The sequence below is a fragment of the Rutilus rutilus genome (genome assembly GCF_951802725.1).
Source record: "Rutilus rutilus genome assembly, chromosome: 7".
NCBI lineage: Eukaryota > Metazoa > Chordata > Actinopteri > Cypriniformes > Leuciscidae > Rutilus > Rutilus rutilus.
Window position 1 is genome coordinate 1,705,001 of NC_140221.1, and position 24,608 is coordinate 1,729,608.

General features: G+C 36.5%; 1 protein-coding gene across 1 annotated transcript in view; it reads left to right on the forward strand.

Annotated features, from left to right (window-relative positions):
- The window catches only part of brinp1 (bone morphogenetic protein/retinoic acid inducible neural-specific 1), a 169,522-nt gene that overhangs the window by 117,214 nt on the left and 27,700 nt on the right, over positions 1-24,608 (forward strand). Inside the window, exon 5 of the mRNA XM_084412818.1 lies at positions 817-922. Coding sequence (XP_084268944.1) covers positions 817-922 — 106 coding nt within the window. The remainder of the gene's footprint in view (positions 1-816; positions 923-24,608) is intronic.

Genomic DNA, 24,608 nt, shown 5'->3' on the forward strand with positions numbered 1-24,608 from the left:
TGCATACATACGTTAGTATGCATAATCAGTGGTATTATCTTATGAAGTTTAAAATGCATGAGTTAAACTATAGACTGCATGGACACATGTGTTTAAGGATCATATTTTAGACACAGGGAGGGGAGCTGGGAGAGTTATATATTTTGCTTAGATGTATGTGTGCAATTCAACGTTCACTGAGCAGAGATGTTCCAATGATGATGATATGATTTCAAATGTGTACAATTGGCATGTTCTTTACAAGGAAAGGAATGTTTTTCAACTGATGCAAATGTACCACTAATGTATACACAGAAGCATAGTTTATTAAATGGAAAGTGTACCATGTGTAAGCATGAGGAAATGTTCCATTTTTAAACATAAGCAACATGTTTTTCTACCTTACAAGGAAGTAAGTCCCTCAATGGTGTATATAAGCTCAACCTTACTGTACTACAGCAGAGAAACATAAAGGCATGAGGGGGTGAGGGAGGATAAATGGGGAACAGAGAAATCTGGAATGAAGACCACCTCTCATGTAGCCTTATGTTTTCTCTCTTATGCCTGATACATGTATATTAAATAATAAATAAGAGATCTCTCGGCCAAATATCTGGTGTAGCTTCTGTGATTCAACAATGATAGGGAAAAAGCATGATTTTCAAATCTACAGAAAGTCAGCATGGAATGGAAGTTGCGCTAGTCATTTCTTCCCTATTGTGCCGTATATCCGAGTGAAAGTTCAAGCATTCAGTTTAAAGTGCACTTGAGTAAAGTACAAATCCCCTAAAATGTTTCGACGGAGTGTGTTCTCATGTGTTCTGTGTGTGTGTTCAGGTGACGGAGACTCGGACGGGTCCACTCGGCTGCAGCACGTATGATAACCTGGACTCGGTCAGTTCGGTTCTTCTTCAGAGTCCCGAGAGCAAACTTCATCTGCAAGGTGTGTGACTTAGTGCTTTATTATGTGACTTAGTGCTTTATTATGTGACTTAGTGCTTTATTATGTGACTTAGTGCTTTATTGTGTGACTTAATGCTTTATTATGTGAATTAGTGCTTTATAATGTGACTTAATGCTTTATTGTGTGACTTAGTGCTTTATTATGTGACTTAATGCTTTATTATGTGGCTTAGTGCTTTATAATGTGACTTAGTGCTTTATTGTGTGACTTAGTGCTTTATTATGTGACATAGTGCTTTATAATGTGACTTAGTGCTTTATTATGTGACTTAGTGCTTTATTGTGTGACTTAGTGCTTTATTTTGTGACTTAGTGCTTTATAATGTGGCATAGTGCTTTATAATGTGACTAAGTGCTTTATGTGACTTAGTGCTTTATTATGTGACTTAGTGCTTTATAATGTGACATAGTGCTTTATAATGTGACTTAGTGCTTTATTATGTGACATAGTGCTTTATTATGTGACATAGTGCTTTATTATGTGACTTAGTGCTTTATTATTTGACTTAGTGCTTTATTATGTGACTTAGTGCTCTATTGTGTGACTTAGTGCTTTATTTTGTGACTTAGTGCTTTATTATGTGACATAGTGCTTTATTATGTGACATAGTGCTTTATTGTGTGACATAGTGCTTTATTATGTGACTTAGTGCTTTATAATGTGACTTAATGCTTTATTATGTGACTTAGTGCTTTATTGTGTGACTTAGTGCTTTATTGTGTGACTTAGTGCTTTATTATGTGACTTAGTGCTTTATTATGTGACTTAGTGCTTTATTGTGTGACTTAGTGCTTTATTATGTGACTTAGTGCTTTATTATGTGACTTAGTGCTTTATTGTGTGACTTAGTGCTTTATTGTGTGACTTAGTGCTTTATTGTGTGACTTAGTGCTTTATTCCATTACGGTTTGTCTGACTTTTGATCTGCACAAGCTCAGTCAAGCCAAAAACACCAGAATATTAATTGAATGCAGTAATGCTGCACAAAGAAGGACATGAAGAATAACTCTTAATGTAATGAACTTGAACATCATGATTGAGGATGAAATAAGCTCAGATATCTTGCAGTAAGTGTGAACAGATGTTTAGGCCGACCGTAAACCTCCTAAAGGCTCTAGCAACACCTATAACTGACTCACTGAATCTGTCATCAGTCCAGCTGCTCGTGTGGCAAATTAAAAGGAGACAACAAAACTGCAGAAATGTTTTCGTCTTCAGCATTTACATGTGAAAAAATATCATTATGTCTTTATAATTCTAGTCTATCAGAACACACTTTTTTTGGATTTCAGTCTGTGCACATCTGCTGTATTGACAGATGTTTGAGAGAAGAAACAGTGTCACAGCTGCGACGAGACACACATGCAGAGAAAATACATGCGAGTCTGATAATATACAGGTTACAGCATGAGAATAGCAAGACATTTAACCAATAACTGACAAATGTATATGTATTTGTCAGTTATTGTATACATTTCTTGCAATTCCCATACCAGGTGAGCAGATCTTGCTGTAACCTGTAGTATATATTTATTTATATAGATGGAGAGAGAGAGAGAGAGAGAGAGAGAGAGAGAGAGAGAGAGAGAGAGAGAGAGAGAGAGAGAGAGAGAGAGAGAGAGAGAGAGAGAGAGAGAGAGAGAGAGAGAGAGAGAGAGAGAGAGAGAGAGAGAGAGAGAGAATCATTTGTCGTAATTATGACTGTTTATCTCATAATTTTGGGGTTTTATGTCATAGTTTTGAATTATGTCAGAATTATTACATTTTTGTCATGATTTTTCCATGTCATAATTATGACTTTCTTGTACTTTAGACTCGTCAATTTAGACTTTTTGTCAAAATAATGACGTTTCATCTCATAATTCTGAATTTTATGTCATAGTTTTGAATTGTCATAATTATTACATTTTTATCCTATTTTATTCATGTCATAATTATGACTTTTTTATCTCATAATTATGAACATGATATAATGAATGTTTATGTCATAATTACATTTTGTCATGATATTTATCACAATTTTGACATCAATTTTGAATTTGTTTTTATCTCATTATTTTGTGTTAATAATAATAGGGTTAAAGTAAATGTAAGTGAAATTGACAGAACATGTCTATTACCTTTTCCATGTTTATATGGACTTTTTTTTTATTGCATAATTTTTGCATTGATTTAGGTGATTTAGACAGACTATTAGTCTGTGATGAATTTGTTACTCTTTTATTAAATAGTAGCTCAAGAGTCATTTGTTCATGCATTGCACTAGAGTTGTGTATTTATCAGTTTTAATTATGTCATTTAATTCAGACTGCAAACTCACTACAGCACATTAAACATCAGCTGTTTGTCGGCGCTGGAAACTCAGAGTCTGTGAATGAAAACACACGTGAAAACACACGCTCCTCCACTGCTAGTGCTCACACTTAAACAGATTTTTAATGAGAAGTTTGACACAAGTGTCTTACTCGTGTTTAATGGCATGTGTCGTGATTCATGCTTTCACTCTGTCTAGTTAGCTGAAGCACTCTGCTCTTTTATAGTGTCTCTTGCCTTTTGGTTAACTCACATTTTTTGTCATAATCTGAAGAAGCATCACTAACACATGTGAGGGTTCGTAATGAAAAGCATCATCGAATCTCCATCTTTTATCTCCATCTCGTTCTGATTTGGTCTGAGAGCTCTCTGTGTACGGCCTTTGATACACACGTCGTCATTCCGCTGAAGAAAACCCGTCGCGAGCGCGTGATCACGGTGTCTCGTCTTCATCTGCCATTAGGTTGTTGTCTTTGAGATGTTTGGAGAAAATGGATTTGATGAGCAAGCATCTCTCAACATCTGCTGTATAACAGCTCGTAAGGTCACACATTTACACCACATCAGAAAAACTAAAATAATGTTTTGGTAAATCATAATTATGACACAGAAAGTCAAAATTATGAGATACTAGATAAGTAAGAATGATGACATACAAATTAAAAAAAAAAAAAAAAAAAAAAAAAAAAAATCCATAATCGACTTTATCTCATAATTTTGATTTACTGTGTCAATTTGGACTTTTTTAAAAATCATAAGTATGACTTTTTATCTCATAATTCTGAGTTTAATGTCCTAGTTTTAAATTGTCATAATATTATTATATTTGTAATGTATACTGATTTTCTGATTTTTTTTTTCAACTTGTCAATTTTGACATTTTGTAATAATTATGACTTTCTTATAATTTCGATTTGTCAATTTTGACTTTTCCTCATAATTATGACTTTTTATTTCAGAATTCTGAGTTTTATGCCAGTTTTGATTTTTTTTTTTTTTTTTGGTCATAATTATGACTATATCATAATTTCAAGAATATTCAGTTTTCAGAATATGTCATAATTTAGACTAGAATTTCAATTTTTTATCTCATAATCTGATTTACCAAAGCATGATTTGGTGGTGAGAATGGGAAGATAGACCAGCTGACTGACATATAAAAGAACAACAGTTTAAACCACAGGTAAATCTGAAATTATTAACAAACACAAACACAACTTTTCACAGAAAACACAAAAGAAAGAAAATATATATATATATATATATATATATATATATATATATATATATATATATATATATATTTTTTTTTTTTTTTTTTTTAAGTTATTTCATAAACAGCTGGAAGATGCACCATGGAAGAGAATAACACATCTTGTTTTTAATTGTACTGTGCATGGTGTCTTTTGTCTTCTCTCAAACTCATTGTATGTATTTGTGTTGGTCTATTTCACCACACACACACAACATGTCTTTAGTAACTGTGTTGTAACGCCGAGGTTTAAATATAAATCTCCTGCTCTAAACAGTTCTGGAAGGTCAGAGTGAAACTGCAAGGTGTTTAAGTTTAGTTTTCACTTTTTAACTTCAGGATTTTTCCCACCAGAGACTGAACCAGAGTCCGAGAGAACAGCTGTAGAAACTGATTATCAAGCGTTTTCTGAGGACAGTCGCAATATGTTTCGTTCTGTTCATCCTCCAACTTTTGTTTTCTCGAAATTGCAACGTCCTTGTTGGTTTTCAAGTCTTTGAGCGCTGTGTATTTCAGCACGGCCCTCTGCGGGTCGACTCTATATTCAGGACCGATTCTGCTGTGGCTTACGACTTACTGAATATTGCAGCGCATTGCATTGTGGGATACATTATTGTGCGGTGTGTGTTCTGTTGTTTATTACATATGTTGGTAAATGCATCAGGTCATTATTCTCTGCAAGTTGTGCGCAACTTTTTTCCTGGATCATTGCATCCTTTTCTTAATTAGTATATATGTGTTGTAAATATATTTAAAACAAGATATTAATTCATTTACAAATCAGACTTATTTTGAGTTTATGTTTTCTTACCTTGTCTTTTTATTTTGCTTTGCAAGTAAACATCTTGTTTTAAGGATGTTGTGATGTTTTTATTGCAAAATAAACAATAATGATTACACAATTATTATTAGTATTATTATTATTATTATTTAGCATTTTTAGAATTAATGTACTGTTTTAAAGCTTTCAGGATGTTTTATCTGAAAGCCATAAAAAGTCAAATAAAACCGTCATCCCTGAGCGGCGGATTGTTGCGTAACACATGTGTCTGAAGGTTCTGTCAAGGTTATGAACAAACGCTCTTACAGTAACATTAATAGAATATCTGTTCAGAGTTATCTGGTCTTTAATAACGTTATCAAAACGTTAGCACAAAAACATTATTTAAATGGTCATGGACTGTTTTTATTTTTTATTTATTTATTTATTTATTTATTTATTTATTTATTTATTTATTTATTTGTTTGTTTGTTTGTTTGTTTGTTTGTTTGTTTGTTTGTTTTATGATATTTTATTATTTTATATTATTTAATTTAATTTCTTTATTTTATTGCCATGAAAAAAAAGAAGTAATTGTGTGACTTTTTATCTCACAATTTTGACATTTTCTTTTCTTGCAATTGCAAGTTCATATTTCCCAATTCTGGAAAAAAATGAAAAAAACCTGAAAAAAAAAACGTAATTGCTAGTTATAAAGTTGACAAATGTGTACATTTATGAAGTGAATATTTTGCATTTGTACTGTCATGACGACTCTCAGCGTGTTTGGCATGGTAATGGCTATGACAATGTTGTGTGTTTGGTCTTAACGGAATATATATGCTACGCTTCTGCTGTAGAGCGAGTACAGGAGCTGCTACTGCCAATACACACACGACCCGCTGCTGTGAGCCAGATATAAGTCAGATATAATATCATGTACAATACAGCGAACATGAATTACCCGTAGCAGATCTATACAGGTGGAGCTGGGGAAGGTGTAGGGTTTCTGAAAGCGCTGCACTGCTATGGCAAATGCAGACCAAGTGTTTGAAGGTTGAGCAGTGAGCTCATTGGCTACTGATACAGCAGGAACCAATCAGCTGCGCCCTATAGATAACCATGTGATGATGACAGGTGAGTTAAAGGACCTGTTAGCCTGCGCCATCTAGAGGTTCATGACAGAACTTTGGATTTCTTGCAATTGTCAGATTGTCAGAAAAAAAAGAGAGAAAAAAAGTCACAATTACCTTTGTTCTTTTTTATTGTGTGGCAGAAACGTGTGTCCATTGAGGACAAGAAAACTAGCAAATCATCATGATGGCACCAAAACTTCATATTAATTTTACGAGGTGGCTAATTTGTATGAATTCGTACGAATGACTTACTGCTGACCCCGCCCCTAAACCTACCCCTGACCCCGCCCCTAAACCTACCCCTGACCCCACCTCTAAACCTACCCCTGACCCCGCCCCTAAACCTACCCCTGGCCCCGCCCCTAAACCTACCCCTGACCCCGCCCCTAAACCTACACATCACGTCATTCCTACTGTACATGTGAACAGGACCGTATCTCTCTCTCTCTCTCTCTCTCTCTCTCTCTCTCTCTCTCTCTCTCTCTCTCTCTCTCTCTCTGACGACTGAAGCGTTGAGCACATGATTGACACGGACCGAGATTTAACACACTTTCATGAGCGAGACGTCCACGATCACGTCGTCTGTCGCCTCCATTAGATCTCCGTCTCCTTCGTCTGCATCTCTTAATGAATTAGGAAAGGTCACTTTGAGGGAATTGTTGTCGCCATTAATAAAATTGCCTTGCAATCCCCTGACCGCGGTCTAGTGCAGGTAATAATCCTGATGGGAATATCGAAGGAGGGGGAGGATCCAGACGTTTGAAGAAATCTGTAAACAAGATGAAGAATCGCCTGTGCTATTGCCTCAATGACTTCATTTCATAAAGCACATAATGAAATAGTTTGGCCAGAAATAAGACGCCTGTCATCATTTACTCAGCCTTCCTGTCATTCTACACCCTGAAGATGTCCAGCACAGGCTTTCCCAACGGGGGGTTTGTAAAGTAATTGCAGGGGGTTCTTGAGTTGAAAAGCTTATTATTAAACTGAATGTAAAATTAAGATAAATAAATGTGGCTGCACAGTTCAGCAAAATAAAACTTAAATTGTAATATGGCTTGGTGTAAATATCAAACCAAAGGCTGCGAATCAATTCTTTTTTTTAATTTTTTTTTATAGAGTTTCTCTGTTCACAGTAAATCCTCTCGAATTCCATCTCTACATCCATCCATCATTGTATATCATTCCTTCCATCCATCCATCCATCCATCCATCCATCCATCCATCCATCCATCCATTGTTGTATATCATTCCATCCATCCATCCATCCATCCATCCAATATTTAGTGTATTTGCATGCCATCTTTATCCAACATCAGATAACTCTGAGTATGCGAATGTATCCTTAAATTATTGAAATATTAACTTAAAATCTCTGGAGGAACTTCAAGTAAATATGTTAAAGTTTTTTTACTAAACATTTAGCAGAATATCAAAGTTGCTCTTTCCTAATCATTGAGTAAACTATCTAATGGTGGATGAATAATGAATTGGATCTGCTTCTCAAACAAACCAAATATAAGGGCTTCAGAAGGAATTGGAATATATATATATATATATAGCTTCTCACGCCCTGGTCACTGTTTGCTTTCCTCGTATGTAAAAGAGCAGCGTGAACATTCTGCTCGACGTCTGCTTTACTGCTCCACAGAAGAAAGAGAGTCATATCGGTCATGAAATGTTGACAGTTCTTTTACGTTTGGCTGAACAAACCTTTTAAAGAGATGTTTTTGAAGGTCTGAAGATGAAGATCTTCACAGGTCAGTGGAGTTTAGAGGACTCGTTCTCTCTCAGTTCGTCCTGCTTCAGAATAATGAGCTGGTGGCTATTTTAAAAGTTCAGCGTTACAGTAATTCAGAAACAGCCTCCAAGGGTCGAGAATGACATGTGACATTTTCCGGTTGACGCACAGCCTCTCCGACGTGTTTGTCAGTGACTGTAAAAGTACATGATGTCACAGTTTTAGTGTTTTATAAAACACACGTCTCTGTTTTTCGAGCGAATTTATGCAACGGTTAGTTTCGGTCCACTAATAGTCTTGCATAAGCGGCGATCAGCACTGGAGCGCTTCACTGTTTGCTGGTCTGTGTCCGATGCTTTATGGGAACCATTTCATTTTTATTCCATCACCAAAAATGGTAACATCTAAGTGAAAAATATAATGAAAAATATTATCACTGAAACAAACAAAATACATTCTTTTATGCCAAAAAAGCTAATTTTATGGATTAAATCAGGTAGAAATAGCTGTTTAAGGTAGTAATTAATTAGTAATTGGTAGATTTAGTATGCTGACTCAAGAAGTTATGATTAGTATCAATGATGAAAACAGTTGTTCTGCTTCAGAATTGTGTGGAAAACATTTTTTTTTTTATGAATAGAAATTTCAAGAACATAATTAATTTGAAATAATAATATTTTGTCTTTACTCTCACTTTTTACTAATCTCAAACCTTTTAACAGTAGTGTATATGGTATTTTGGTCTTGTTTTTCCACTAAAAACAGGGAATTTGAGTTTTAGAAGCATGATGTAAGACATACATTTCCTTAATTTTCCCTACTAGTTAATTTTTCTTAATGTCAAATATTGTTTGTTATCTTCTGAACACACCGATCAAACACAGGCCAATCAGAGCCGTGCTTATATTCAGCACAACCAATTGCTTAAATATTTACACAGCTTCCAAATGTTTAACAGTAGAGGCAGTTTTCGCTCGCAGTCTTTTTGTTCCTCTCCGTCTTCTCGTTCAGAGAAAGTCGAGTGACTTTGCCTCGGGGTCTCTGGCGGAGCGTGATAATGACATGCTGTTACATTTCCAAGCGCAATAAAATCAACTTTGCCATCGTGTCGACCTCACAGACGTGTGCTAATCAGCTTCTCTCGTCTGCTCCTGCAGGATCTTTCATTTTCTTCTGTGGAAGTGAACGTTCGGGTTCTGTTGAGCGAGTGTGTGGTGAAATTGCTGTGTTGCTCCGTGGCCATCATGTCGGTGTGTTGGCCAGATTAGACTGTAATTGTGCCCTGAAACGCAGTCAGAACACACTGACCTTCAGTCCACGATGCCCTCGGCGAGTCTTCGCTCTATTACTGACGCGTGAGTTGCACCAGTGTGAAGGTTGACAGCGCTGGTGTCACAAACTGTGACTGAGAAACACGTAGGGATGAAATGCAATGACAGAACATGAACTACACAAGCTACTGAGGTTTGGAGCCGTAATGAAATGATGATCGACTGGTAAACTAGAAAATAAAACCACCGAATAGTTGACCAGTGGAGGATTTGCTAACTAGTTGCGATAACACATATGGTGTGATGAATTTTGTGATATATGCAGTCAAACCAAAATTCATTCAGACACCTTCAAGATTTATCACATTATCACAGATTTTAGAAATGGTAATAAAATATGACAAGAACTCAGTTGATATTTGACTGGTTTTGTCCGTCCTTCTGTTAGACTGTCTCACACATGAATTATGTTGAATATCTGTCAGCTGTTAAATTTAACTACACAATTAGATAATACCAGTTTAGCTCAACCAATCACCAAGCAATGCTTCATTTTGTTCAGTCTGTGTGTAAAAAGAGCATTAGCAATTAAAGAAAACACACTTCAGCAAAACATGATCAGCTCAAAGTGTCCCAATCATTTTTGGTCCCAAGAATTTTGGGGTATAATATGTCACAGTTTACTTTATTTTGCTCTCCTCACTTACATAAATGAACTATAGTGTCCTGATCACACTAGTAGAAAATATAAAACATTATATCTGGTGTCTGAATGATTTTTGGTTTGACTGTAAATAGGAAATAATTATATATGAAATCCTGTCAAAAAATGTCACATTCATGACATTATAAAATGACAAAGTTAAATCCCTGTAAAGTTTGCATTGTACAATCAATGTATTTATAGGTTGTAAATCCATTAGTTGGCACATTAAGGATTGCAAATGCATCTGACTCTGAACAAGCCTGCAAAGTGAGTCCGTCTTAAACTAACTGACTGGTTGTCAATTATGAAACATGTAGGTTTGTGTTTTTCTTACACTTTAATGTAGTTTGAATTGCACAGGAAAAACACTGAAGGCTGAGCATAATTTAATTGTTTGAAAAAGTTTCTAGTTCCATTTCAAGCTGTTAATTTTACAGCACAGAAAGTGATTTTACTTGCCACTGGCTACATGACTGCTGTGCATGACAAATACATGCATTGTAGAAATACTGTGCATCGAGACCAAAGCCAGTCGGAGCAAACGAATATCACAGACGTCTAGCTGAGAATGCTAATTTTACACCTGAGAAGCGTGACGGATTGATTCGACAGTCCACGCTCACTTCGAGGCAGCTCGCTCAGGTTTTACAGCTCATGTTCTTCTGCACTCTCGGTTGGCGTGTGTTAGCGCTATCCCAGAATGCCTCAGTCAGCCTGGGGAACTGGCTATTTGAGTGGTCGGAGAGATCATTCCTGCCCCAAAGACAGCGAGACGTAGACCAGCTGTGAACCAGTGTTGGAGACCAGAGCCGAGACCCGGTCCAGATTTACAGGCCTGGTCGGACGTCACAGATGCAGAGATATGGAGATGCTGGAAATGGATCATTTCACACAAAAGTGAGATCGTGTTGGTTGTGAATGTAAAATTATTTGGCGCAGAGCAATGTTTCAAAGAGAGATATTTACATCTTAAAGTCGGCATTAAGCGGAAGTTGCACTCGTCTTCTCTGTTGTGCCGTTTATATCCGAGTCAAACGCTTCTGGAACAAGAACAAATGTGGGCGGCGCTTGATTGTGTCTGTAGGGAATTGATTGGATGGCTGTGGTTTGCTATTGGCTGATCTCATGTGAGTGACAGGTTGCCCCGCCCTCGTCATCAGAGAAGAGAAGAGAAGAGAAGAGAAGAGAAGAGAAGAGAAGAGAAGAGAAGAGAAGAGAAGAGAAGAGAAAGAGGAACTTATTCTGATTCAAGATTCCGAGGCACATACAAAAAAAATACAAAAAAATAAAATAAATAAATAATTTATAATAAACACTGCAATATTCCATTAAAAAGTAAAAACTGTCAATTTTGATTTCATGGTGGTCTTAAATCCCTCTCCAACGGATCAAATAAGAAAATGAGAAAAACAGAAACAATTAATGCATTAGATATGGAAATATAGCAATATTATAATGAGGAATATAGAGTGATGTCAGTCATTTATTTAAACATCTCGATCATTCATTAAACAAGAAAGTCATGCCAACTCTGTCATGCCGATTAGCTTATTAACCTAATTAAAGATCCATCTGTTCCATTGACTTGTGTTTATACGCATGTGGGAGAGCAGAAACACAAATGTTGGTGCATTAAAAAGTTCAGGTTTGCTGAACTTTGACGTGTGGATTTGTGATCATCACAGCATGACCTCTTCGCTGAATTAAAAGAGCACACACTTTTGCAGCATTGCAGGAAAGTGGAGTAGATTTAAAATTTCTACATGTTGAATTATGTGTTTTCAAACATGACAAGATCAGGACAGTTGCAGTGTCCGAAGGAATTTCCCATGTTCAAAGTCTAGTGTGACCGTCCCTCAAAGGCCCCCTGAAGTCAACATTTAAGTTAGCCTTAAGGTTATGGCTCCAAAACAATGACAAAATTCACATTTCGGAGATATAAGCATTCAAAACTTAGTCTCTCACTTCCGCTAAAATGGATCAGGGATTTTTATGACGTCATCGCGGACTTCAGCTTCTCATCACATCTTCTGTCCAATCACATGCTCTCTAGAATCTAAAGCTCCGCCCCCTTTGCTATAAACACCACCTTGACAAAAGCGAGTGTGGCTGTAACTGACTGTACGTTCTTTAGCAAACGCATGCTGGATCAACTGGATCAAAAGACTTCAAAAGAACGATTCGTTCACGAACCGGACATCACTACCGTTGACACGGAGCAATATGGGTTGGAGATGTGTGTTCGGTTGCTCAAACGCTCGAGTTTTATTCCGTTTTCAGAATGAAATGGCTAGAATTTCTTCACACCTCTAACGTTACTATTGAATCCAGCGTATCAGTGCTCAGATTCGTTTCCATGGTGCTGTCAAGTACGACTCGCAGTCTGTGAGGTAAACTAAACGCTATTGGCCATTTGAAAAGGGGGAGGAGCCATCCAATATGTCCCGCCTTAGCTTCCTGTCTCAGTGGAAATTACGTCAACGCATATGGACGCATTGTCCATATTTGACCCAAACATGGGTTGAAACAACCCAGCATTTTTTAGAGTGTATAAAATCGTTCCTCTGGTGCGAAGCCCTCTTATCTTTGTCAGGTCACTGGAACACTGAAAGAAATCTGGAGTTCCCTTTAAAACCTTTACAAATGGAAAGAGCTGCGGATATTTCCAGTCCCATTTCCCATTAACACTGTTAATGCACATTGAAACTATTCTTCAGAAAATGTAGCTCATAAATGGCAATAAAAGCAGAACACCTGCTGGCGGTGGCCACAGATGAGAAACACACACTGCTGGGGTTTTACAATGCATTCTTTTTAAAGTATTGGTATATTGATTGTTCCTATCTTTTTTTTTTTTTTTTTTAATTCCTGTAAAAGTTTCTAGATGAACGGAAGCTTTATGGCTTTGGTTCCACAGAAGTTATTTGTAGTATAATATTAATATGGAGGAGGGATGATGCTGAACAAATGCTGAGGATGCATTTTTCTATGGATGCTTGTTTCTGCCACTGAATGAAACATTTTAAAAGATAACTGTGTCTTATATCTCACAATTGTGTGTTATAAAGTCAGAATTGCGAGCTATAAACATGCAATTCTGAGAAAAAAGTCAGAATTGCGAGTTTTTTTCTCGCAATTGCGAGTTTATATCTCACAATTCTGACTTTATAACACACAATTCACACTTTATATCACACAATTCTCTTTGTAACACACAATTCTGACTTTATATCACACAATTCTCTTTATAACACACAATTCTGACTTTGTAAAACACAATTGACACTTTATATCACACAATTATCACTTTATAACACACAATTGAGACTTTATATCACACAATTCACTTTATAACACACAATTCTGACTTTGTAACGCACAATTGAGACTTTATATCACACAATTCTCACTTTTTAACACACAATTGCAAATTTATATCACGCAGTTCTTGTGAGATGTAAACTTGTAATTGTCAGAAAAAAAGTAATAATTGTGAGACAAAAAGTCGCAATGACCTTTTTGTATGTTTTATTCTGTTTCCATAGATTTCTCTTTGAGTTTATACCTATAAAACTAAAGGCACAGTTCAGGAACGTACTGAGTCATGCTAGAATCTGTTTCAAATCTATAGTCAGGATCCACACTAACTCTAATGCCAGTTTCACTTGATAGGGATGTGTGAAAAAGACTGAAAAAACGACATAAATTAAAGCAAAACATATAAGCAAAGTGTCATTACGTAAACATTATGTAGTCATCGACATCAAACCGAGGGATAATGTCTTCCCGTGTTGAAAATGATGTGAAACTATGATGAGAAGGTTAATGTCTTCACAGTGTGAGATTGCTTCTCTCTCTTAATTTGGAGTAAATACATGAAGGAAAATCAAATATCAAAGCTGTAGATAAATGAATGCATGTTTTTTATTAATTTATTCATGACATCAACAGTTAAAGACATTCCACAGCACAGCATGACTGTTCTCAAGAAAAATAAATAAATCAATCATGAGCAAAATAAATATTCATACTTGTGAATATGACTCTGTCTACAACCTACACGTAATATTATAACTAAAATGGATCTTCATAAATGACTGATTTGGAACATTGCTGTACATCGCCAGCAACACAACCCTTTTATTATAAGCCACGACAGATGCTGGTGTTTGCAGATTACAGAATTACTAACTATAAAATGGAAACCGTTACACTGACTTGGTTTCCACTGTCTGTGAGTGAAGCTTAGGAAACCTGCGGACAAAATAGACATTTTAGACGAAGAAAATAAAGCCGCCTTTTCATGAAGGGTTTTGGATTGTGACGTTTTCATTGATACTTCCACAACATCTGGTACAGCAATTCAATAATCCAATCCCATCCCATCCATCACTGGATATCGTTCCATCCATCCATTCATTCATCCATCAATTGTTGTATATCGTTCCATCCATCCATCAATTGTTGTATATTGTTCCATCCATCCATCGTTGTATATTGTTCATCCATTCATCCATTCATCCATCCATCCAGCCATTCATCCATCCATCCATCCATCCATTGGTGTATATTATTCCATCCATTCATCGTTGTATATCATTCATCCATCCATCCATTGGCGTATATTATTCCATCCATTCATCGTTGTATATCGTTCATCCATCCATCCATCCATCCATCCATCCATCCATCCATCCATCCATCCATCCATCCATCCATTGGTGTATATTATTCCATCCATTCATCGTTGTATATCATTCATCCATCCATCCATTGGCGTATATTATTCCATCCATTCATCGTTGTATATCGTTCATCCATCCATCCATCCATCCATCCATTGGTGTATATTATTCCATTGTATATTGTTCCATCCATCCATCCATCCATCCATCCATCCATCATGATTAAGAATAATAAGAATTATATCAACAATTCATATATCAATTATACTCAAACTATATATTCATTAACTATATAATTATATATCAAACTCAAATGTGCAGTGCAACTATGACATTTTGGTCATAATTGGTAAAAAGGCTTCATCTTTTTTATGCATACTAACTTATTTCTGTATTCCTTTCTTTTTAAAATGAATGAAAGTGAAACGTGACCAGGACAGATTTCCAGATTCACGTGTGTGTGTGTGTTTGCTTGTTATTCTCCTGGCATTCTCAACTGGTGACATCAATAACTTCAGGATATCGATTTGAATAAAGATGCACCATTTGGGAGCAATAAATAACCTGAATCAAGGAGAGGGCATCTCTTAGCAGTCGTAGTTAAAACGAGCCGTTTATCCGTTAACTCACAGCGTATCTTCTCTCCGACAGACGCAAGGCTCTTAAGAGACCTTTGGAGACACACTTATGAATCCACGACCGGAAAGAGGAAATAAAGTTGCTTTTTGTTGTTGCATGTTTTGTTTCTCTCTTTCACACACACATACACACACCCGTTCTGCTCTTGCTGGAGCCATAAGCCCATCCTGGAAGATTTATGAATACGTTAGAATAGCCTGAGCCAACAGTTTTCAAAGAAGTGGAGTGAAAATAAATTAAATAGCCCCACAGGCAATTCATCTGCTGCTTGATGGATTACATACTCATCTTCATACTCTCTCTCTCTATCTCTCTCTCCTGCTCTCGCTTTCTTCAGAAGATTGGCAAACATTTGGCAAACAAACGAACAAACACGAAACAACTCAATTAGGACATATGCGCAACGAAGTCTGTCAGTGATGAATTGTGGATGGGAAATATGTCTGGGATTGAGGAGACGACATGATGAAAAATGATTTGTCTTTCGAGGTGACGAGATCAATGTTTATTTCTTTCTCAGGGAAAGACTGACAACATGCCCATAAATTCTGGGAAACGGTTCTGGAGTCTTGTATGAGGATTTAGGGGTCGTATCATGCATTTTGAATCAATTTTGTTTCTTTTTTTTTATACTACCCATCAAAAGTTAGGAATAAAGCCTCTTCTGCTTCCCAAGGCTGCATATATTTGACCAAAAATCAAGTAAAAGTATTAAAATAAAAAAGTGAATATATAGTAATGTGTAATGTATTCCTGTGATCAAAGCTGATTTTTTTTTTCAGCATCATTGCTCCAGTCTTCAGTGTCACATGATCCTTCAGAAATCACTCTGATATGAATATAGATGCAAACAGAGGAAGAGAAGAGCGTCGCGCTGCAAAATAATCAGAGGCTCTGTTGTTCACTTTGTTAAGCAATACGGATGGAAAGCTCAGTGTGACGGACAATCCAATCACGTTTAACTGCGGCGAGAGCGTCAGACTCAGTCGTTGAAGATCATTCCCCTTATAAACGCACAGTCACTGGGCATAGCTCTTCTGTAATGGTACATCATTTAAAAGATTGATGCCACTATCCTCATATTCGGCTCTCGGGTTGCCAGGCATCCAGCGGACTGATGAAATCCTTCCTCGCTGACCCTGAGGTCAACTCTCAATCTGAGGTGGTCAATCAACAGTGAGTTTCTATTTGGACTGGTGGGGCAGATAAATCAGCCATTCCCCTCCTCCTTGAGACCAGCTCTGACAGTAAATATATTTTCGTAGCCCTCATCCTCCAAAGCAATTTCAAGATGCTCTGTTTTTATATTGATTCGGCTTTAGTTTTCTGATGCTCGCGACCGTCCCTTCAACTCATGCGTTTATTCACACCAACAGGTCCTCTGATCTCACGTCAGGGTGTGCTGATTTGGATTTGAAACACTTCCATGTTTGTGACTTCATGGTGAGAACTTTTGACTAGCGTTTATGCCAAGGTTCTCACGAAGTTGTGAACAAACGTTCTTCCAGTAACGTTAATGTTCATTCAGATTTTATTCATTCAAAACAATTGCACAATTTTATATATATATATATATATATATATTGTTTCTGGAACTTTTTTAGCTGGATGTCCGTTTAACTTTAAAAATTAACATTGCAAATACAATGCAGCGCATATCTGTTGCTTTTGTTGACGTCAACTCATTGGTAACACTTCACAATAAGTTCCATCAGTTAACTTTAGTTAATGCATTAGCTAACATGAACTAACAATGAGCAATACATTTGTTACAGTATTTATTCATCTTTGTCAATGTTAGTTTATAAAAATACAGGGTAACATTTTATTTTACAGTGTTCTTGTTACATATTTTACATGTACTTACCATAGTAATAACAGTAAATGATGCATAATTACATGCAACTAACCCTCAACCAAACCCTAATCCTAACCTAACCCTATAGTAAGTACATGTAGTTAAATAATATTACTCAGTAATATACTTAAATATATAATTACACTGTAACAATGACACCTTAAAATAAAGTGTAACCAAATCCAGCTGTTCATTGTTTGTTCATGTTAGTTCAAAGTGCATTAACTAATGCTGACAAATACAACCTTTGATTTAAAGGTTATGGTTATGCGCGTGCCATACGAGGATGGGAAGTTCGAATCATTTTACTGACTCTCTTGTTCGATCTCGTTCATCAAAATGAAAGAATCTTTTTTCGAGCCATTTCGTTCATCTAAGGGGCTTTAAATGTTATACTTTTAACAGGCAAATTCCCCGAACACATCCACCTACGCAATCTTGATTATACTCTGAATTAAGAAATCATTATAAAGCAGTCAAAAATAACTTACAAGGAACATAAATAATTACTTTACCTTCAGAGTCTTTCGTTCATCTGTCACGTGACAGACGTTCATGAACGACAGATATATAACAGCTACAAGTCACAAGTGTATGCACTACTTGCTTTATGCAAGCACTATATAGGATAAATAATCACTATACAGGATTCACCCTATTATACTTTATCGACCCGAATTGATAGGTCAAACAGCAAACATCCACCAACAAATAGTCTATAAATAGGCTGTCTTTGAGTTCACATGAACAACGGTTAAATTATTCGTCCCTAGCTCCCCCGTAGTGAGACTCGTGACTGGTGACGTGATCCAGGGTCACATATGTGTTTAGAACTGAGCAGAGATCAGTGTGTATTTCCTCAGTGTTTCTCTCAGTGTTGTGCACAGTGCAGTTTCAGCTTCACCCTTCAGACAGCAGTCTTCCTCATTAGCCAGGCAATCTTTGCATGTCACTTTCTGTCTTTATAGTCATTGCCTACCTTTTTTTGTCTGGCAGCCTCTGTAGAATAACGCTGTCTTGACACTTGTGCCTATTAGTCATTTTTACAGTTAGTGTAATAGTCCGAAATCATATTTTGTCTATGCTAAATAAGTAGTATTTTACCACACCTGCTGATATCAGCTTGGAGAGACTCGAGGAGTCAGCGTGCCTTTCATTCCCCATGCTTCAGATTTGTGACATTTCGTAAGTAAGCCTATGTAATATAGCAACCCAGGCTCGCTGCAGGAACATGCCTGTGGTGACATTTCTGCACTGCATTACACTGATTCTTGCAACACTTTCAAAGTGAAATGCTTCGTGAGTGGCGCTGAAAGCATGTTCAGTTTTATCCGAAACATGAGTGAGAATCTGGCGATGGTTTATTGCATTGGTTGTTGTATGCATTGTGGAAGTTTGGAAATTAATGTGTGTGAGTGTGAGTGTGCTTTTGAAAATAACGTAACATACACTAAACCTAAAGTGTATTACACTGTGTCCAAATCAGATGTGACGCGATGGTTTCTATTTTAAAAAACGGTTTCTATTTCTCTTCGATGTCGACGGCTGGAACAACAACATACAAACATGACAATCTCAGGTACTGTTTGTGTGCTTTATTTAATGTTAAAAGCGCGGAAATAGATAATTCACCTCAGATCTTGAAAACAAATCGAAGGAGACAAAAGCGTTCAAACTGTTGAGTGTATTCTATGACAAAGATTGTTTTAGTAACTCAGTATGTATTTTAATGATGGTAAAATAGTGTAATATTTATGAATTTGATGCACTTGTCCATTTGGTTGCAAGTGCAGTGCGTTTTCAGAGAGACTCCGCCCACACTCTCTTCTGATTGGCTGTGATTTTTGATTGACTGGTTGTGAGTGCAGTGCGTTTGCAGAGAGGCTCCGCCCACACTGTCTTCTGATTGGCTGTGAGCTTTGATTGATTGGTTGTGAGTGCAGTGCGCTTACAGAGAGACTCCGCCCACACTCTCGTCTGATTGGCTGTGATTTTTGATTGATTTGGTTGTGAGTGCAGTGCGTTTTCAGAGAGACTCTGCCCACACTCTCTTCTGATTGGCTGTGAGTTTTGATTGACTGGTTGTGAGTGCAGTGTGTTTGCAGAGAGACTCCGCCCACACTCTCTTCTGATTGGCTGTGATTTTTGATTGATTGGTTGTGAGTGCAGTGCACTTACAGAGAGACTCCACCCACACTTTCTTCTGATTGGTTGTGATTTTTGATTGATTGTGATTTTTGATTGATTGGTTGTGAGTGCAGTGCGCTTGCAGAGAGACTCCGCCCACACTCTCTTCTGATTGGCTGTGATTTTTGATTGATTTGGTTGTGAGTGCTTTTTATTGTTTTTTTTCCGTGTCTCGTAAACGAGTCGCTTCTGGTGTGGACAGACGCATTGCTTGTCGCTGGAATTTCATCGCGTCTCGTCTCGTTAGGATAAAGTGTTAGTTTACAAATCATGCTTTGCAAAGTGTTTTGAGATCATAACATAATATTTAGCAAGAAACCACGCGGAAATAAGTGTGACAACGAGTTAATTTCAGCTGGAAACTGTTTGAATTGTATTTATATGGATGTTTTGGGATTTTTGCAAAAACATCAGTGTTCTAATGAGCTTATATTGAGCTTATGTAATGTGCTGAGAAGCTGGTTTATGTTTCCTATCAAACTTTTACTACGTGCCTCTAGATTGGCTCTCACTGGCATTTCAGCGGCACCAACACGTCTCTGAGTAATGAAAACTCAACGAAACAAGGTTCCTGTGCGAAAGCGTTCATCTGAGGCTGATGGCACTGTTTAAAAAGACATTTGTTTTACGTGTGATTTCTGATACATCACTGCCGACCTGATCTGCACTCCTGCGCTGTTACTGAAGTCATATGTGCTGTGTTTTATTTCACAGCGGTAAAGGAGCGGGCTGTGCTATCGTTGCACTGTTATAAAGCTATGACCCTTTAAATGAGGCTCTGTGGCGTCCACTCACCGTGATTACACAGGCCGCTTCCGAACGTCTTCGGTTTTTAATGTGAGTTTTAACAGGAACTGAGCCATAATTTAACACCTTATTCAAAGCAATGCCTCTCATTCCATCAGTGCATTAGGTAATGGTTATTTTGTGAATTTGAGGGCATACAATGCTCAATTAATCTCTGATGAAACCCTTGCTTATGAGGTGGAGCGTGCCAAGAGCCCGTGAACTCTGGAATCAGGCCCGGTTTGACACATAAAACTGCAGAAAGTCCCATGGATAAAGTTTAACATTTAGATATCACGATTCTCACCTGCATAAAGGGCACACGCACGAGCCGATCGATAGTTCAGACCGTAAGGAGAAATGCATTTATTGGTTGATATTTAAGAGGTGTCAAGATCAGATCCGAGGGCATCATATTACATAAAGTATATTACCTGAGAATAGAAATGCATTGGTACCGAATGTACAAATGCAACATAAATGACTGTAATGCATGATGAAATCCAGGGCATGTAGAGTCACACACTTTAATAACGTCTTCAAGCCGCTGAATGATGTATGGTTGGCGATTGAATAAACCAGAGCTGTAATTTACTTGCGTAGCCACAGGGAGAACGGCTGGGAAACGCTGCACTTTGACGGGTTGAAATGCAAGAATGAAAAGATAAATTCTGCTCTGTTTTATCTTCAGTTTTAGCCCATTAAACTCCTGCGCTGTCTGCCACAGCGTTCATGCTTGATGCCGGTGGATGTGGACGCTGTCTGTGAAGATGTGACAAAAATAAAGAAATGCTATTCAGTAAAGTGACAATATTGATTGGTGGTGGATCTCATAAATAAGTAAATCTCATAAAAATAAATAAATAAATAAACATTTTCAGAACATATTTAACCCCTAAATCAAAGTGAGAAATATGAATTTTAAATATTCCAATGATATTAATATTATAAATATTTTGCTTAAAGTAAATTAAGCATTTTTCCTAAAAAAATGAGAAGCATATCTCCCAAATTTAAATTATATATATATTAAATTACAAAAAAAAAGAATTGATAAATAAATAAACAAACAAATAAATCTGGTAATAGTAATGGGAACTGATTGTGAATGGAGGTAAAATGGGGGAAATTGTCTTGGTTTCATTGTCTGTAGTGCATGTGAAAATTAAAGAAAACAAAAGAAAATCTCATAAACATGTAAATCTTATGAAACTTTGAAAAAAAAAAAAAAGAAGAAAAAAAGCATATTGAACTCCAAAAATCAAAGTAAGAAATGTGAAGTTTTAATATTCAAATGATTTAAATATTACTAACATTTTACTCAAAGAAAATGAAGCAACTTTTGATGCCTGCAATGGCATTATAGCTAATTAAGCATTATGACACTTAAGCTAATTTCCTGAATGTTATTAATTAATACTATTATATACAATTGAAATTATCAGACAAATTGTAATATAATGAGTCCCAACTAAGAAAGATAAAAAAAATTGGCTTGGAAATGATGTCACAATTTAAAACATTTTAATGGACCAAAAACATAAAAAATCTTTTTTTTTTTTTTTTAACAAAATATAATTTAATGTTTTTTACTATTGATTTTAGAGTCAAATTTTATTTTATTTTATTTTATTTTATTTTATTTTATTTTATTTTATTTTATTTTATTTTATTTTATTTTATTTTATTTTATTTTATTTTATTTTATTTTATTTTATTTATTTATTCACATCAATATTTAAGCAGGGTCAGTGAAAGAAACACACTTGAGTTAGACTGAGAGACTGAGGCAGAAGAGCGATGAAGTCACTCTGCTGGGGTGTTTCAGTAATAGAGGAGGGGATTGTGTGTGTGTGTGTGTGTGTGTTGGGTGTGTTATTGTGAACCCAGGGCTTTTGGCACCGCCACTGTCGTCGAGCTGCACCCATCCATGAACCACCATCTGGATTCTCCCACAAATCACATTAAAGTTGCAGGAGCAGGAATACATCAAGCTAAATGAATATTGGCTCCGGGGTCCACAGACAGTCTGATGGAGAGAGAGACAGCCTGGGACTGGAAATGCTGGGAATCTGCAACACCCAGTCCAAACCACATCACTTATGCATAATGACAGACAGATACATAAACAAGATTGTATGAAGAAATTGTGAGTGGCGAATATAGAGTATATTGTAATAAGGCTGTGGTGTTTCCCAGCGTGCTCTTGGTGGATGGTCACTTATTAACACTCAAAAGATTTTTATTTCACCTGTTGAATCTTTATTTTATATAATTTATATATATATATATATATATATAGTGCTGCCTTTGTGGAAAAAAGAGACGATAATGATATACTTTAAAAGATTATGGTTATTTCACATTATTTTAAGGTTTCCTTGTTATAGTGTATTTCTACAGTTAGTAATATTAATTAACAACATGAACATACTATAGGGTTAGGGTTTGGTTTAGTTGCATGCAATTGTGCATAATTTACAGTTATTACTAAATGAAACGTGTAAAAAAGACACTAAAATAAAGTGTTACCGAATATACTTAAGTGCAAACTGATGCATGTTTCCAGACACTTAACGGCATGCTAATTGCAATTAAATGAAAATGTATTATAGCATGACTTAAGTACATCTTTAATTGCATTGTCTTTGAAATATGGTTAAAGCACTGAATGTAATGACAAGCATTTGTGATTAACTTAAAATATATTTTAATGTAATTTCTATTGAAACTTGTATATTATGTATTTATATATATTTTTAATCGCACATTTGTAATGATACACATTTTTTTAAATACATTAACCTCAATGAATAACACACTACAGTTAACATTATAATCAAGTATTTGCATGTGCTTTAGTATGTTAGTCAACACTTTAAAATAAGTGCACTTCGTTAAAGCATGACAAGTGATTATTAAAACATAATTAAAATGAGCTTTAAAATACAACTTTTAATTTGGCATTATTATATTATGACATGAGATCTATCCATCCATCCATCCATCCATCCATCCATCCATCCACCATTCATCCATCCATCCATCCATCCATCCATCCATCCACCATTCATCCATCCATCCATCCACCATCCATCCATCCATCCATCCATCCATCCACCATCCATCCATCCATCCATCCATCCATCCACCATTCATCCATCCATCCACCATTCATCCATCCATCCATCCATCCATCCATCCACCATCCATCCATCCATCCATCCATCCATCCATCCATCCATCCATCCACCATCCATCCATCCATCCACCATCCATCCATCCATCCATCCACCATTCATCCATCCATCCACCATTCATCCATCCATCCATCCATCCATCCACCATCCATCCATCCATCCACCATCCATCCACCATCCATCCATCCATCCACCATTCATCCATCCATCCATCCATCCACCATCCATCCATCCATCCATCCATCCATCCATCCATCCATCCATAAAAACATAAAGTTTTCAGTGTTTTTTTCTAGTGTGTAAAGCTAAATAAATGCAACATGGCCTCTAACACAAATCCTATAATGCTTCACATGGCGAATGTGTAATTACTATGAAGCAATTATCCGCATCCACGATGCACATTTCCCTCCATTAGAAATGGATACGCTGTATTATATCGGGGTTAGCTTCCATTAACCGTGTTTTATGTCGATGCTGAGGTATGATTTATTATTTATTTAAGAGAATGATACGGTCTCTGGCAATGTAACACAATATGTCTTTCTATAGGGCTTTCTGCCTTTATTTTTACATCACGAGGGATAAACTGCGTCTCCTGATGTGTTTATGCTGCATGATAAACATGGACAAAGTTTTGTCCTTCAGGAATGTCTAGTGAACGGTTCTCAGTTTACAGTAAAAACAGGGCATTGCTGTGAGGTGTAACTGGTGTTTTCTGCGTTGTGTGTTTTTTGGTGAAATAAATAGACGGACATCAACTGACGGCTCGACTATTCAGATTCAGATTCAACTTTATTGTCATTATTGCAGAGTACAAGTACAGAGCCAATGAAACACAGTTAGCATCTGACCTTAAGTGCAAACAGTAAATATACATCAATTAATAAATATAAACATATATATTATAGAGGAACAAAATATAGGATACAGGTGCATAGACAAGCTCAATGTAGTTTTCTAAAACATAAAACAAATGATGCAGTACAAGGTGCAAATGTAAAGAATAAACACAGAAAGTGCATTATTGAGAATGAGGTGTGTGTGTGTGTGTGTGTGTGTGTGTGTGTGTGTGTGTGTGTGTGTGTGTGTGTGTGTGTGTGTGTGTGTGTGTGTGTGTGTGTGTGTGTA